A 17,112-nucleotide genomic window follows, 5' to 3' on the forward strand; every position below is an offset into this window, starting at 1 on the left:
TTTGGTATCTTTTCCCTGACAGTACGTGTTATCTACATAGCATGGGCTGATAAGCCTATTTTACCAAGCACGTGATTCGAAGGAACTACTTAGAATGCATGCTTGTGTTCATTACTTCTGTAACACGGTTGCCTAAGCACTAAGGAATGCGTTCCTGCAGTTTGCCTAAAGCACGTGATTTACAGGGCTCAAGTTCTCATCTTACATGTTTCAATTGTGCGTGCATCTAGAAGTTTCCAGTGCTCAGTCTGCCTTCTAACTTCATTTAGAGTCCGTAGAAGTTGAGATCGGATCAATAGCATGAATGAAAACGGCGCTTTCAATAGCGCACTGTTGCGCGCACACACGGTCGTGGGGTTTAGAATCCTGGGTAATGTTTTTGATGCAAGGAATTTTTATTTAAATTCCTCAGAAGGCGGTATTATAATACGTGGATGGGCAGCAGTATTCAGAAAGGAGAATATGATGTAAAAATAAGCGGGTTCGTTTCACCTTCGACTCTGGGGTACGTGCCCAAAATTTTTCGCAATAAAAAAATCGTTTGCGCCGCTACGCCAATAACTGAAGTGCACATTGAAAAACCACGACTAAGCTAAAATAAAAAAAACAGTGCAATCGCATGCGCACGGCAAATCAACACGCGCAGTGAATTTGTTTCGCGGGGCGAGACGCGCGCGTCCAGAGCAGACGCCGCGGCTGGCATGGCACGCCGATTGCTCGCAGCGCCATCGCGGCGATCATCCAGCAGCAGCCGCAGCTGGCGGACGCCAGACTAGCAAGTATTTCTAGGGACCCTAATCAAACGGCACTTGGTACTTTAGCACATTGGAAACGTGGAAGGAACAATATTTTCCCGTTAGTTAAAAGGCACTGCTGGCGTATTTTAATGTGTAAGCATTCTTTGGCGAGTACCGCAGCAAGATCTGTCCGCCACGCGAAAAGTGTAATGCCTTGTATCTGCCCAAAAATGTGTAATGTAAGACGTGTAATGTGTAATGTGAAATGTTACGACATTTAATCATTATAATAGTTTGAATGTAGATGATTGGTAGCTTTATAAGCGATGAGGAGCAATTCAAAAAAGAATTGATTAGGGAGAATAACAACAGATATGTATAGGGTCCACAGAATATGCATGGGGAAGGATGGGCCAACTTGAAATTTGGGTGTAGGCCAACATAAATTTGAGAGTGGGCCAAATTACCTTCGGGATGCGCCATGGGCCAACTAGAAATTTTGGGGGCGGGCCAAGTTGGTATTTGAAGAAATTTGGGGGTGGGCCAACTTAAATTTGGGGGTAGGCTTATAAACACTTTGACAACTCCAGTAGGGTCTTTGCGTACTTTTTTGCAGTACGGAGCCCTGGCTACCCACTCCCACCGTAGCATGAACAAACCTCACCTGATTCGGAGCGGTTTAGGAGGGAAGTGCACTCAAGGGAAAATTTAGCTTAGGTAAATAAACTTAATTTTGTTATTTATTATTCAGACTTAGTTATTTCTAGAATGACCACGCTTGCTTAATAACGTAATTAATTAACGTTAGTTATGGTTATGACGAATTCGTTTATGCATGTAATTATAACTAAGCTTACTAAATTACGTCTAACTAATCTCAAGGTACTCTTAATTCTTGATTAGGCTCCGTTGATTGAACTTTAGTAACTTCTGATTAGTCTAATAATTTAACGTAAATTGATATTATTTAGCCTCAGTATTCCTAATTACCTTCAATCATTCGCCGTTACACTTAACTAATTTAGTCGTAACTAATCCTATTAGTCTTTATATTAACGTTACTTACACTTATAGCGCCCAGCACTCACTATGTATAGTTCAAATAAAAAACTCATTAGTCATACGTAGTCATAAGGCATTCTCCTATACACCTCTGTAGGACTTCATGTACACCTATGCATGCAGTGCATCGTGTCACGCTTTAGACAGAAAAACGGAGGGACGGACGGACGGACAAACTTCCAAGGGAAGACGCCCTACAATGCTTTCGCTTTAATATAGGTACGCCATGAGTACCTAATAACTACCGGACGTATGTTGGCGCTTCCACGTTTCTAGTGCGTTTGCGTATCCAACGCGGTTAGCAGCACGCGTTGTGCTGCAGGCCCCGCTCCTTTCGCAATAGTCATGCGAAGTGTGGGGAGAGGGGTTCCGGCTAATGCTAACAGGCGCTTGCCTATCGGCCATGCTTCGTTATTCTGGCCGCCAACAGATGACGCCACAAGCAGACATGGTTTCCATTGCTGCCTGTTGCTGGCGCTATAAGCAGCCTCCACATAAAGCCCCTAAAACTTCGTAAAGTAGTGCCACTCTCCTCCTCCGCCTTCACTCCTCCTCGTTTCTCCTCTCTTTCACGCTCCCTCCTCGACCATGGCGCCGCCTACGATGCTCGAGCGCAGCAGACGACCTTTCGCAGAGTGAATGCACGCATAGCAAGGCAGTGCTCTTTAGGCGTTCACGTTGGCTTTCCAGCTCCACGTACCTTCGTGTACAGCATAGAATTTCTAGTTGGATGCTTGTACAACTTCGGTAAACGGCAGCTTTTGTTTCATTTTTTGATAACTATTTCTTAAAAAAGTATCTGAAGGAGTATTAACGCTGTGCGTTGACGACTGCGAATGTATCGCGTGCCCTACAATTAGGTACGCAACATTTGTCAAGAACGTGTCGCAAGATTTGTTGCGAATGGTTGTAAATAACACGTTTACCATCGAATGCCAACCTCTTGGCTTCCAGCAAGCCCTCAGCCTAAAGAATCCGCGCCGCCCTTACCATGTGAATTCGCGGCGCGTATGAGCTATGATTTACAAAGGCTGACGCAGATCATTGCTCTGGAGGTTCGAAAGTGTATTACAAGCTACAGTGCCGCCAACGTGCATGCTTGCCAATCTAAGCGCGCGCAAAGACTCAGAGGTGGGCGCTGGTCATTATGTTTCTCGTGTCTCAACGCCGACAGAAATACCGCGGCCGATCATCGAGTCGGGACTGTGCGTACACAAGAAAATAAAATGAGTTTTTAGCATTCGTGCGCGAAGCGGGAGCGCGATAACAATGCTTGACTCAATCTCAAACAAGACCACTGTGGCCTTCAGTAATTTTTTCAGGTTAATGACTTATCACGAATAACACTTCATCGTGCGTTGGTTCGTCCGTTCACTAAGTGACGTACATGTCGCGAACCGAGTTGCACTGAGGTGCATGCATTCAGGACGGTTGCACTCCCTTCGAAGTAACATTTGCGAGACATGACTTTATTAGTGTAGTCATGATCGCGCAAACAATCCCCCCGCCATGACGCGGCCGGAATTGCGGCAAGTGAAATGATGTTTTATCCACAGGTTAAAATGATATGAAACGGCATTCGAGTTGCAAGTTAACAGTTTATTTTCACATAGATGCATTACAGATTTGACTTTGCAGTCACAAGTCCGTGTGCACCATTTATTGTCTCATTGCGTAAATAAACGCACCAGCCTAAGAGTCCTACAGCAAGCGCGTCTCAATTAGGCATAATGACTGTAGAAACTAATAGTGGCATAGACGAGCAAGCGAACGAGTGTATGAGCGCGCGAACTAAATGAGCGAGCAAACGACTAAGCACGAACGACGACTAAACCAGCTAGGGAACGGGCGGGCGACCGCACGTTTTCTTTGCGAGTGCTCCACCGCCGCATCTTAAGCTTTGCACACTTTAAAGCTCACGCGAATTAGCACATACGTCTTAATTATCTATGATGCGGTCGCTCGACGACGAACGCACCGCGTAACACGGTTTCGGGAGAGATCGGTGCCTCTGTATCGCAAATTCACCGGGCGACCGCCAACGAGGAACACGAACAAATGTGGCAAACAAAGCTAGTCTATCTAAAGAAGGCTAGTAAGTAACCACAAGAGGCAGAGAGTTGCTCTCCTGAGGCGCTTTCATGATCGAGACTGAAATTTTATCAAAAGGACTGCGCTGAATCTTACAAATTTCGTAATCACGTTATCGTACGCAACCTCGCGTGCCCGCGAACTCAAGCCGGTTGGCGTTCAAAACGATTAAGCGCACCAAATATGACTAACACGACCACGTAGTGCGCATATAAGCAAAGCAGACGTTGCGTAAAAATCATGTTAAAGCGTGCGTACAAATGACAACATGCACAGTGAACTGTGCAATATCTACTACGTTATTGCCCGCAGCACAATACGCAAGCCTGGCACATACAATACTCTGAGAGAGCCACAACTTACATCACATAGTCGCGCGGAGGAAGTTGGTCGGAAGTTCTCCCTCCCGATTCGGTGAAGCCATGTCTTTCTTCTTAACGCGTTGCGCTTACCGGACGGTATCGCGAACATATTCTTGCCTTTGCTAAGACTGTATTGGCATCCAAACGCGCAGCAGGTCATGGTAACAGAATATGACGTGAAGCGACGTCGCACTTGCCACAAAACATCCTTCAAGGCGTTCACAAGATCAAAACAACACAAAATAGGAACGGAAGGAATGCCGCCAACAAGCGCCGCTTCTCGAGCAAAGATGGCACTGAAGCGCGACTGTAAACAAACAAAGCCGGCGCAAGGGCCCACGTGATGCCATTAGGCCAATAGCGACGCGGCGTCGGCTTCGGCCAGAGCGCTGGAGGAGGATGCGGCGTTCTTCAAAGCGTGGCACTACTTTACGAAGTTTAAAGGGCTTTACCTCCACATACCTCCACAGAGCACGGGCTAAGCGCTCGCGTGTTCCCTTTCATAAAGGACCACCCTGTACATCGTCCTTCGAATAAAACGTCCACGCACACACACGTAGGCACACACCGCGCGCGGCACGAAACGTGCCCGAACACGCGCAGTGCAAGAGGCAATCAAGGCGGTGCGAACGAGATGGGAGGCGTACCACCCGCTAGTTGAGTTTTGCCCTGCATGCGGCGCTCTCAACACCAGCGCAGCTGCGTCGCTCGCGGTGCCGTTCTTGTCTATGGGGTACGTAGTTGTGCCACGAAGCCGTCCGAATTATCTGGCGTCCGGAAAGTCAGTCGTTGACTGTACTCTAGGAGGAGTACTCTGTACTCCTCCAGCCGACGCGGCGTCAAAGATCATTAGTTGCGATTCCTCTCTGTTGCTCGAGCCAGCATTACCGTGACTTTCATTCCCCTTCAATAAACATCCAGAGTTTTTCCAGACTACTCAAAATCCCTGAGAATTCCCGGTTTGTAGACACCCTGAATATGTGTTTAAATTTTTGGTGCATGTCCGCCTCCCTGAAAAATCGAGAACTAGAATTATGGTATCTCCAACATGCCATTTTTAAAAATTCCGCTAAAGTGAAAAATTATCCCGTAGACAAGCCGCAGTCTACTGGGCGGCAGACGACGAGGAGAAAAGCAGACGACGACGAGAGCTGCGGCACGTATGCAGTGCCTGCTGGTGATATTGGTTGACTTCAAAGTTTTCTCGCTTCAGACAAGATTTACTCGAATGAAGATTCCTAATGACAAGAGGTGGTTGCGCATATTGAGCTGTCTGACATTTTTATCTGGAGGGCCTTAATGCTTAAATTTGGCTTGAATATCACAAGAAATTCACTTCTTGCCAACTTTGGAGGCATTTTTCTCAAATAATATATTTAATAATTTCAAATTATTTTTAGCAGACACTAGTAACAGGCAGAAAAATTATGGTAGCTGGAAAGATAAAGCGGTTTACGAAATTTTTTTCTAAATACGCAACTTTTATTGCTTTTTTTACAGAGCCAAATAAACACGGGAAGTTCTAAAATGTATTCAATTATGACGTCATACGAAAGAACGATGCCAATACAATGCTCTCAAATAAAATTTGTTATTGCACCTAGTTTCAAACCTGAATAAAAAAAGTGTACCTCCAACCAACTTCTGCAACTTTGTGGAAATTTCAAAGAGTGCTCATGTGATCAAACATTTTTTGAAGAAAATACTTTCGTAAAACCTTATTCACACAATAGCCATGTAGCCCAATTTTCTTCAAGAAAATCAATGATGGTCCCTTTTGAGTCTGAGACGTCTTGCGTGGAATGACCTAATTATGCCGACCTTAGAGTCGGCACTAGGTTGACTTTTTTTAACAAAGAGCCAGGTGGACCAATCTACAAAATGTGGTCTGCGGTGCAATGTGGCTAATTTTCAACTATATTGGCACTACTTACACCCGTGCTATTTATTTTACTACGCTGTCACTAATCCTCACTTCGTCTTGTTGAGACCTACATTTAGATACCTTTTCCAACTCACTACGACGCTCTGGAGGTGCAACAGGACCATTTTTCCTTCTGCATGTAAGATTACAAGATACCCAGATATGGCAAACCATGTGAAGTCAGCTAAGACGTCTTGTCTTCAAAACAGTGAAGACTGCTTGGGCGCTAGGCTGATGCGCAACGACTTATGGGGGTCCTAGGGTCCCACAGGAGTGTTGACCACCATGAATTCGTGCTTAGCGAGCCCACACTGCACCACCAGCCGTTGCCTAGCACGCCACTGCATGCATGCTCAGGCCACAAAGAGGCTACCAAGCGCTACGCACACAGGAAAACGCAGTATCACCCCGAGTTGGAGGAAACCGTTTACTGCCTCTCGTGGCACCCAACCAACCAAACACAGTCCTGGGGTTCGTGGGAACCAAAGGGCTCTTGTGCCAAGGCCGAAATTAGACAGGGGCACCTATAGTACATCGCAGCAAGAGCAAAGGCACCTGCGATAACCAATGGGCCAACCTCTGAGAGCTCGGGCAACCTTCAGCTTGGGTTTCTGATAAGTGTGGCTCGGCGCAGTTCGACCATGCGCGAGCACTAGGCACCGCTCTTCAGCTTAGCATCCGGAAAGGATCGACACAAGGTGCACGCTCATCGTATGGGCAAAGGCACCGTATGCGAGCCCAGGAATGAGATACAAAGGGGCCGGCAGATAAAAGGGAAGCCTGTACATACCCAGTGCTGGTCCCAGAGCGATGAGAACCGTGCTCCCGTTGCGAGCAGCCGACAGCGGCTACCCCTGGAATAGCAGCTTGGGCTTGTTGGTTTTCCATCCTGGTGTTAACAAAAAAATGTTCAAGGGACATGAGACGCGAAGACACCACAGCGCTCGTGGTGTCGTCTTCCTGTCTCGTGTCCCTTCTACGTTTTGCGCTGTTAACACCAGGAGCGGCTACCCCGTGACGCCACCTCTGACAACTGTCGCCAGTGGAAAAGGGGAGAGGCGTAGGGACGACAGAACAGGTGAATGCCCACGCAATGGTGCCGGGGCATACCTCAATCTCCACAAGCCTGACTTTGGCAAACAGACTGCATCAGGGTGCATCTAGGCTTGCAGCTTACACGTGCGCCTATCACCGGCTTGTACATTTGCTTTCATGACCCGTTTCTGTTGAAATAGAATTCTAAGAAAAATAATAAACTGAGTGCTTTTTCGCTTTACGCTGACAACACAACTTTAAGTAACAGCCCTGGTAAAGGTGCCTACACGGAAACTAAGCCGATATATGTGGCACATTGGAGGTGATCCAGCTAATGTCCATGCTAAGATGACAAATGAACTATACATTTTCTGAGCTACCACAATGAGAATAATTTTTTTAGTACTGAACCATTTTGGAGAGAGAATGGATTAAACATTGAATTTTTTAGAAAAAAAACTACAAACATATTCAAAACTGGTTCGAGTTGCTTTTGTGTAATAAGTTATGCAGAAAAGCGCACTTCGAATACCATGTAAGCAGAAAAATGTTTTATTCAATATCTGCCACATAGCTTGTTCAGCACTGGCCAGTGAGGTTGTAGATCGCAAGTCATGCAGGCCTTCAGTGCAGGGAGCAAGTGGCAGTAATGAACATGAGTAGGATAATTTACATGCACTCGTCCCTGTCGTCATGACTTGAAGGGGTGGGCTCAAGCTTGATGAGGTCATCGATTCGCAAAATGGTGATGGCTGCTTCAGTAGCAAACTTCAGGGACTTGATCTTGGACACAGTTGGCTCAAGGACACCAGCCTTCTGGTTGTCGCGCACTGTTCCCTCATACAAATCCAAGCCAACCCTGAAAGAATTGCCACTCTGTTTAGTCTGTGTACACTACATAGCTGCAAACTAATACTAATGGCTTGGCAGACACACTATGAACACTACTACAGTGCGACAACATCTAGAGGTGCTCCAGATGTAGAAAACATAAATATATCCTCATCATGGCAAAATGGGGATGTAAAACAAAGCCTTGTGATCTATTACAAGGCACAAGCGTTTTTGGAGTGCATGCCGCAGCTCAACTTCAGCTGCGCAGTGTTATGCCTAACAAAGCAAGAAAATTCTCTTGAGAAGCTTCATTCTGCTGCCATCAATGGCCAAGTTTCTTTGGTTTAAATGGGGGGGGGGGGGGGGGGGCTTAATGCCTTAACTGCTCCATGCATTATTAATCTCAATGTTCATGCCACCTGCTGAACAGTATGAACGAACTAAAAGAATTGCTCTAACAAGCAACACTGCACTACACTAAAGAAAGCCAGCTGTAATGGACGTTTATTGCAGAGAGCACATATGGGCATTTACTTGCACAAAATTTAGTTTAAAATTATGCTACTATTTGCTAAAAGTTTTTTGACCCACCCTGACAAGTGACACAAACTGTTCACCGGCAACTTTGGTCTGTGTTTTATGAATAATTAGATATCATTCATAGAAAGTAGCACTGACACAAAGTTTCAAATTTGAGATCTTTGATTCATATGCGTGCATAGGCACCTCTTACTGAGTATTACTGATGAAGTTTGCCTTGAACACATATCAATGTGATTCAAAATCAGCACAAGCAGCTGGTTTCGAATTGCAGCATCTCGCGACACCTATCAGTATGACGCAATCTGTGGCTCCTAGGCTCACACAGACAATTTACCAGCTCATCTGCAATAAAAATGACTGATCATCTGCAATATAACCAGTATTTAGGTTGTTTTCACTGCACATGCCCAATAATTGTTGCACTTAATGTGACGAATCTCGGCCAATATTTGCCAGCAAATGCACAAAGATGTGAGAATACAGGTATCAATCTCTTAAAATTTTTTTTTACATGTACTTTAGTAAACGTTTTTACATTAGTAAATGTAGTAAATGAAGTTTTCTACATGCACTAATGCACGATGTCTACCAAGTTGACATTTCCAGGTTTTTCCCTGAGCCCCTTTGCAAAGTTCCCTGAATGAGCCAGGATTTTGTTTTATGTCAAGACAGGCTGACACCATGTCGCTCGATGCTGTCACTCTAGTAAGCATGTTGAAACAAACAAAAAAATGACATAATTTAGTTGGAGTAGTAAGGAGTATTATCTATTTTATTTAAAAAGAAAGCAGAAGCCACAGCGAAAAAAATGGTAAAACCCATTCCAAATTGAGTCGAACATTTTCAAATATGAATGAAAAGGAGATGCATACCTAAGTAAATATTTTTGAATATGAGCTATTTCTATCAACTGATGACAAGCTCATCGGTATGAGGCCTGAACTTTGTCATAACTAAGATTTTCTCTCAGCAGCTGGAAAGTCAACCTCAACTGCCCTGACATACTCTCAGCCTGTACACAACATATCAGTGTTGGGTTTCACTGCTTTAATGAGTTTATTTTGGCTTGAATGAGAGACACCTGCATCTCGATGTAAGCCAACACTTCCGTTTTTTGAGCTCAAGCTCCCTCAAAGAGGCGGCGGCACGCTTTCTTTCCTGTTAATTCCTCAGTGCTTCGGTCCTTTCTGTTCTCATCCTCCTTCTGCTATGCGTTCACCCCATGGATCATTTGGAGCATCCTCTTGGTCAGTTGTACAGTCAACGTGCGATTTTTCAGACTCCACCGCAAAAACATTCGAAAAATCGGGCAGTCCGAAAAAAATGAATGCATGTCTTTAACTGCCCTTAAGGGCTAAAATTGCCACAGGCACGTCCAAAAAAGCTCTTAAGGCCTGCCAGTACATCTATTAGGCATATCGGTGCTCGTACTGTGACAGGAGACGGGGGTGCACACGTGTGTAATTAAGGAATGCATACTGTGTCTCGCGACAATTGCCCCTTCCCACGCTTGTTATCCTTCACCGCATAACACCGCTGTACTAAGGCAAAGCTAACTTTCAGATACTGGCAATACACAACACTGTGCTCTGCGGGCTTCGAAGCCAATCGCGAGGATTACAAAGGCGGAGTCGGTGCCATTGCTAACAGAGGCGAATTCTTTCAATGAAAAACGCAGCACCGCACAGCAAGAAGCTTAATAGCGAACGTAGAAGCAGCTAGGCCTACTAAAGTTGCCGTAGTGGTGGCTATGGCTGCCACCGGATCTGGTTGTGAGAGCGCCAGTTCGAGGCGCTGAGATAATCAAAATGGCGGCGGTGGTGGCTTTGATTAATGCCATTTCAGACCTGCAGTCAGTGCAATATATGTTGACTATATGGAGTATGCGGTGGTGCCGCAAAGCTGTGCGAATTATCGGGCATGTTCAAAAAATCGGTCGTTAACTACTCTGGCAATACCTCGTGCCGATGACACGGCGTCAATGACGATTCGTTGCAATTCCTCTGTTACTGGGGCCAGCATTGACACAACATTCGTTCCCTTTCAATAAAGTTACAGCTAATTTTCCCTGATAAAGCACAAATTCCCTTTTCCCTGAGTGAGACTATTTAAATTCCCTGAGAATTCCCGGTTTTCCCAGTTGGTAGGCACCCTGTAATGACAAGACAAATCATGCCACCAAATTTTGTTAGAATCGACATTTCAGTTCAAAAGTTGACCTTTCAGCCCTGCATTCCCCTTGTTGGTTCTACAGGCAGAGAACACTGCTGCCGGGATGTCCAAATAATCATGCAGGCCCGAAAAACAAAGCTCCTGAAAAATCGGCTGGCCATCGCATCTGACATGTTTATCGCCATAATACCCATCCTAATCCTTGCACAAACAAAAAATTTGCTTCACTTTAAAAGACACTGTGCTGGGTCTTGCATTTCTGGCTTTATTATAGCAGGAAGATGTGCCACTAAGTAAAGAATGACGAATCAAATTTTATATTTACTTAGTTGTATCCATGTTGGTTATAGCAAAGTTCGATTGTACAGTCGCCGACCGATTTTTCCGGACTCCAAAAATTCGGACATGCCCGATTATTCGGTCAGCTTCGCGGCACCGCCATTCTCCTCATAGACCATAATGTATAACAACTGCCAAAAGTTCGGACACCTTGCAACCTCTCGTCTGATTTTTCGGACACTCCTTTAGCTAACTCGGTCGAGAGCACCATGCACCAACTCTGACCGGTGCATGGTTCGACTTGCTGAACGCCATTTTTGTTTTGAACGGAGCTTCCTTGCTGCCCCACGAAGTGGCGTTACTAGAAATCCCCGCTCATCATCATCGTTTCTGCCTGGTTAGATAGAGCGGCTCTGCAGCAGTTCCGGTTTCAGCTTAGTAAGCCATGTCAAGACAATCCAGCAGCTGATTTGTTTCCTTCCGCAAGACGCTGCGAGCAGGCCGCGTTTTTCGTTTGTGCGACTGGTGTCGGCACGGTGGTGTTTGCTTTGTGTGCTGTGTCGAGGTTTCGGTGATCCAACGCGGCATACGTAAACATCGCGTCAAGGGTCTAATGGCGCCGACAGTGCCCGCGCAGACTGCGCTGGGGAATGCCGGCAAGCGGGTGCCGGGAGGCCTAAGATTTGTCGCCTTCCGATGTGCTCCCTACTGACGCGGAAAATGTTCTGCCGAGACCTGCGCAGTGGTGGCATTGCGATTCCGGACAACGTCTCATTTGACAGTTTCATAGGTGCTGACACTGCTGTATTGACATGCGCAGAACTCGACGATGGCAAGATCATTCGTTAGGTTTCTGCTGCACCGCCGGACGATGACTCCGAGTCGGAAGATGACGCACCATGTGCTACGCTGCCGTCGCATGCGGAGCGTGTACAAGCAGTGAGTGTGCTTTCAGCCACCAATAGTGACCATACAACCCTCTCAGAGATTCAGGCTAATCTGATTGCGCGTAAACGGAACAGCGTGCAACGGCGCATTCACGATTTCTTCCAAGGCTACTGCCGAGCCCGAATAAGTGCGTGGAAATAAAGGATTTCATTTTTTTTTTCTTAATCTGCTTTTTCGGACACCTGTTTATTCGGACATTTTCGCAGTCCCCGTGAGGTCCGAATAAACGGTCGGCGACTGTATACGCCTACTTCCCCCTACGTCATGAAGGTGCAGTGGCGCTGTCGCCCTTATCAACTTCGGCGCAGTAGGCACTCCATCAGCTCTGCCCACCTCACTCAGTCACACTCTATGCCTCAGTTGCTGTGGGACTTTCATTTGCTAGTTTGGTGCGTGTATGGTTAGCAGTATTGCGAGGAAGGAATTGCAGTTTGCCGACAAGCTGTGTTGCAGCGAGTTGTGCCGAAGAGAGGAGAAAAAAAAAAGGAGGCTCAAGTTTTCATAGGTTTCCTGTTGATGAAAACTGCCACAAGCAATGGCCTGCCACGCTAAAATGCGAAAGCTGACTTCTGACATACGCCCATCAATTATACGCCTACTGCTTTTTCACAGTTAAGCTTGTGTGTTATTTTGCTGTCCTGTGCTTTGTAAAACAAAGGTGTCTAGCCTCGTTATAGCTTTAGCTTGTCATTACAATTTCCTACCGCACTGTGGGACAGCTAGATTAGTCTTGAATGTAGGTGGAGCAAGCGCTTCATAGCACAACATGTTAGCAGTGAGGACAGCCTAGCGCACTTTCACATGCGCAAAAGGCTGCACCGTCACAGCTGCATTAATTGCAGTGGGGATGTCAGAAACCAGCCTAAATGTGTTAGTGAATTTCCAAGTGTGAAATAAATTTTGCAGAGTTGGTCATTCACAGAAAGTAAATGAAAGAGCAATTCTGGCGATGCTTTACCGGTAGGAGCTGGACACACATGGCATGATGCGGCATCCAACTTGTCATTCCAACAATCGCGTGCAAACAATTTCTAACAAGTGGTGACAAAATTTGGTGTTGGATAGGAAAAAAAAAAAGGGGGGTTTTACGCGCCAAAACCACTATCTGATTATGAGGCATGCCATGGTAGGAGACTCCAGAAATTTGGATCACCTGAGGTCCTTTAAGGTGCACCTAAATCTAAGTGCACGGGTGTCTTCGCGCCTCGTCCCCATCAAAATGCGGCTGCCGTGGCCAGGATTTCACATTAAAGAGCGAGGTTCATCTTGTATTAGCGACAAATCAGTTTTACTCTAGCATGCAGAAAGAAGGTTTTTTGATAGCTGGCTGTGATTGGGGTGTTGCGCAATTGAAGCATGTTCGGCACCTTGCGCATTTGCTTGCATATATATATATTGGATATAATACAAAATAGAATAAACAGCAGAAAGTTGGTGCTCCCCTCATTCTTTCCCATCCCTTTTTGGTTGTGCTAAGCGATCATAAATATTTATGGTCTACAGAACAACATGTATGCCAGTCTGAGCTTTTAATACATCAAAGAGAGCAAAGCTGTATAAGTGAGTTCTTGCACCCTTCATCGGAACTACTGTCTGTTTGCTAAGTGCTCTTAGTGATGATCCATCACCGACACTGCCTGCGAATTTGACGCCATGGTCATATGGCTGCTAAGGCACTCCATGCAGGCGGTGCTGTTGAACCCCGCTGCCAACTTTCACCACTGACTTCCAACGTGGAGCCAGTAAAACACGATGTGCGGCACAAAAATTACGTATCACTAAATTTCCCCTTAACAACTTTGCTGCGAAATGGCATGCATGGGGAGCAAGCCATATTTTGAGCTCTACTCACCACTTGAGCTGTGCATGGTCCTGCTTGGTCTGGGAGCTGTTGTGGTATGCCCGGAGTTTGGAGACTAAGTCAGTGGCATCCTTGGCAGCATTCACGGCCAGGGTCTTGGGAATGACCAGCAGCGAGCGTGCGTACTCGGCTATGGCCAGCTGCTCACGAGAGCTCTACCAAAGAAACATGGCAAGTAATCAATGAAAGCAGCATCATTCACCGTCAATATGCACTTGAAGCACAAAGTACCCAAACTGGTTTCGGTGGAAAGAGAGCAGCTCCAAGTTTTGTGAGTGTGCAAACTGAAGCACACACTTACACCAATGCCTGCCTCACCGAGACTACTGCAAAATTTTTTTGCAGTGAACACACTTTCAAATCACATAGAAAATTACTGCAGAAACTCCCTAGTGGGATTTGTCAGGTAGTGTGTAAGCAGTCTTCTTTCTAGTCGCTCACCTTGCACACATACATCTGGTTGCATGATGTTTGCTAGGCTTCTTTTATTTTATCCGTGTGTGTGTGTGTGTGTTGCATGCCACAGTACTCCATTGAGTCAGTGTGTAAAAGACCGACTTAAATTTCAGATGCAAAGACCCTTTGCTGTCCAATTTTCTGGTCTTTTTGCCATGACCGGAGGTATTGTCAACTAGAAGGGGCAGTGCAGCGCGCGGAGGCAGCGACGCATAGGGGCACCAGGCACCACTGGTGGCGAAAGGTGCGGTGCCTGTTGTGTGGCTCAAAAGTGCTTCATAGGTGGCGTTTCTCCCCGCTTTCTATGAATATCTGCTGCTTTTAAATTCGTTAACATTATAGCTCACGTCAACAGCGACGAGGCCGATGGCTAATATTGTGCAATACAGTAGCCAACCAATTTTTTTTTACCTCCAAAAATTCGGACTTCATGGATATTCCAGCCTTCATAAATGCACCATGAGAGTTCCCATAGGGCTACTGCATTTTCGTGACTGATTTTTTGGACAACACAAAGCCAGAAGTTTGATTTTCTGGACAAAATTTGCCACGACAGACCAGTGCTATGAGTTAGGGAAAACGCCATTTTGAAACTTGAGCCACCTGACTTGCTTCGGATCGGACGTGGAGTGGCTTGGATTGGTATAGTAATTTGATTAGCAATTATAAAAGACATTACAATTCACGCGGCAATGGTGGCGCCTATTGAAACGTCGATCTTAAAGGCCATGCTTTTGCCTGTAGCCTGTGGCAGAAGCAATCTTCAGAGCCAGAAACTGGTCATGCATGACCAGTTTTGGACACCACCTATGAAAGCCAGGTGATGCTCACGATAACCACCATCATCATCAATTTTGCCTCGGTTTTGTAGGTGGTGTCGCGCACATTTTCGTCCAGCAGTGATCCGCCGGCTTTTATCCAGAACAGTGTAATTGAAATCATCACCTGCCACCACTTGCCACTGAAAACATCAGTATTTCAGTGTGTTGTGGCCGTTCATTCAGTGCAACACTGACATGTTTTCGACGCCATGGCCCCTGCTCTTCACCCGTCTCCACCGAATGTGTTGAAGCGTGGAAAATATTCAACTTGACGCTGGACAAGAAGGCTGTCACCATCAGGCTTATCAAGGAAGAACGGACCCAGGAAGCTGTTGCGCAGGAGTTTAATCTCCAAACAGACCTTGCCTGATTACGTGAAAAACAAAGATCTTGTCTGTAGTTGACCAGTCGCACTGCTAAACTACAAAAAATGACCGGAAAGGACAACATCCGAAGCTTGGAAGAGGCCCTGCAGCTGTGGTTGAAAGGAGTGCAAGCAAAGAACCTCCCCGTTTCGGGCAACATGCTCAAGCAGAAAGCCGAGATGCTTGCTTTAAAAATGGGCATTCAGGACTTCACTGATTGGTGGATCCGTGGGTTTAAGAAAAAGCACGGAATCTGTTTCAAGAAAGCTTACGGGGAGAGCGGTACCGTGGGTCAATCTGCTGTCACGGATTACCGGACAAGTTGAAGGCTCTGCTACAAGAGTATGCTCCTGTAGATATTTTTTACCCTTTGATGGTCAATGACGTAATTATACGGCACCGCGAACAAGCCCAAAATGGTCGATGCCGTCTATTTACGGCGCTGTCTGTACGTTTAAAAAGCGTGCCTATTTCCTAACTTTTTCCTTTTCTGGCATGTGCTGCCACTATGTGGGAATACAGGGAATTTTTCTCACGCCTTCCTCTCTCGGTTTTCGTTGCATGGTTTGTTGTAGAGCTAGTTTTCTCCAGTGCATCTATATAGCTCAGCGCTGGTGCGCGGGCGGGCGGCAGCAGTTTGGGTTTTGTTCTATGGGTGGTTTTGGCTTCTTGCACTCGCAAAGCTATTGGCTACCTTGTTACTAATCACTCAAAGGGCGACCGCCTGTTTCTTGCTCGTTTAGTGCTCATAGAGGTGCGCATAGGAAGGATGCTGCCGTGCGTTTACTTTTCTTTTTTGGAGACGTGCGAAAACTAATTGCCTCTGGCTGGCAATAAGATGAAGATCAGCAGAAGTTTGTCACAAGTTTTGCTTTTTTGACGGGCACAGAACCACACAGTTTTCTTGAGTGCGCTCACCTACGCAGTTCGATTACGCTATGGATGTAAATATTAGTGTAAGAGCAGGAACATTTGAGAGTTGCAAAATATTCTTGTGTGCGCATTTTCTAAGCCTTGAACTATGTGTATAACAATGCATCAAATTATTTATTCTTACAAGTTTATTTCCCTACTTTATTGCTATTCACGAATAAACAGTACATATATACCCACACAAAATATTTTTTTCTCACTTTATGGTCACCCTAGAAAATTTACGGTAATTTTTTTTCAAAATAGGTCCCTGAGGAGAATTGGAATCAAATAAAAATAATCGACCCTGGGCGGTCGCATATGGCGAAAAAAAACTAGATCTTCGAAGGGTTGATTGCGACGAGACAGGCCTATTCTTCAAAATGCTGCAGGACCGTTCACTTTCCTTTACTAATGAGGCTTGCGCTGGTGGGAAGCATAGTAAAGAGAGGGTAACAGTCGTGTTTGGGGCAAATGCAGTTGGCACCAAGAAGCTGCCCCTTCTAGTGATAGTGAAGGCGAAAAAAATCTCAGTACCCTACCACTCTAAAAAAGGATGACTAGCGAAACGAAACTGTATGTGGGCCCCTTAATGGCGAACTGCACCTCCACCGCAGGTCGGCCCGGCATTGCGCTATCTTCGGGATCGGCCCACGTATGGGGAGTGCTTAACGCCTGCTTCACCTCCACCGCTGGTCAGCCCGGCATTA

General features: G+C 46.0%; 1 protein-coding gene across 2 annotated transcripts in view; it reads right to left on the reverse strand.

The window, feature by feature from the left end:
- Window positions 1–7,740: 7,740 nt before the first annotated feature.
- CCT1 (chaperonin containing TCP1 subunit 1) overlaps window positions 7,741–17,112 on the reverse strand; it is a 77,088-nt gene continuing 67,716 nt past the window's right edge. For both annotated transcript variants that reach the window (XM_075697223.1, XM_075697224.1), the window contains exons 11-12: window positions 13,840–14,003; window positions 7,741–8,070 (exon numbers count right to left, since the gene is read on the reverse strand). In XM_075697223.1, coding sequence (XP_075553338.1) covers window positions 7,881–8,070; window positions 13,840–14,003 — 354 coding nt within the window. In that variant the 3' untranslated portion in view covers window positions 7,741–7,880. The remainder of the gene's footprint in view (window positions 8,071–13,839; window positions 14,004–17,112) is intronic.

This window comes from Dermacentor variabilis, chromosome 6, assembly GCF_050947875.1.
Source record: "Dermacentor variabilis isolate Ectoservices chromosome 6, ASM5094787v1, whole genome shotgun sequence".
In the NCBI taxonomy this organism is placed as follows: Eukaryota; Metazoa; Arthropoda; class Arachnida; order Ixodida; family Ixodidae; genus Dermacentor; species Dermacentor variabilis.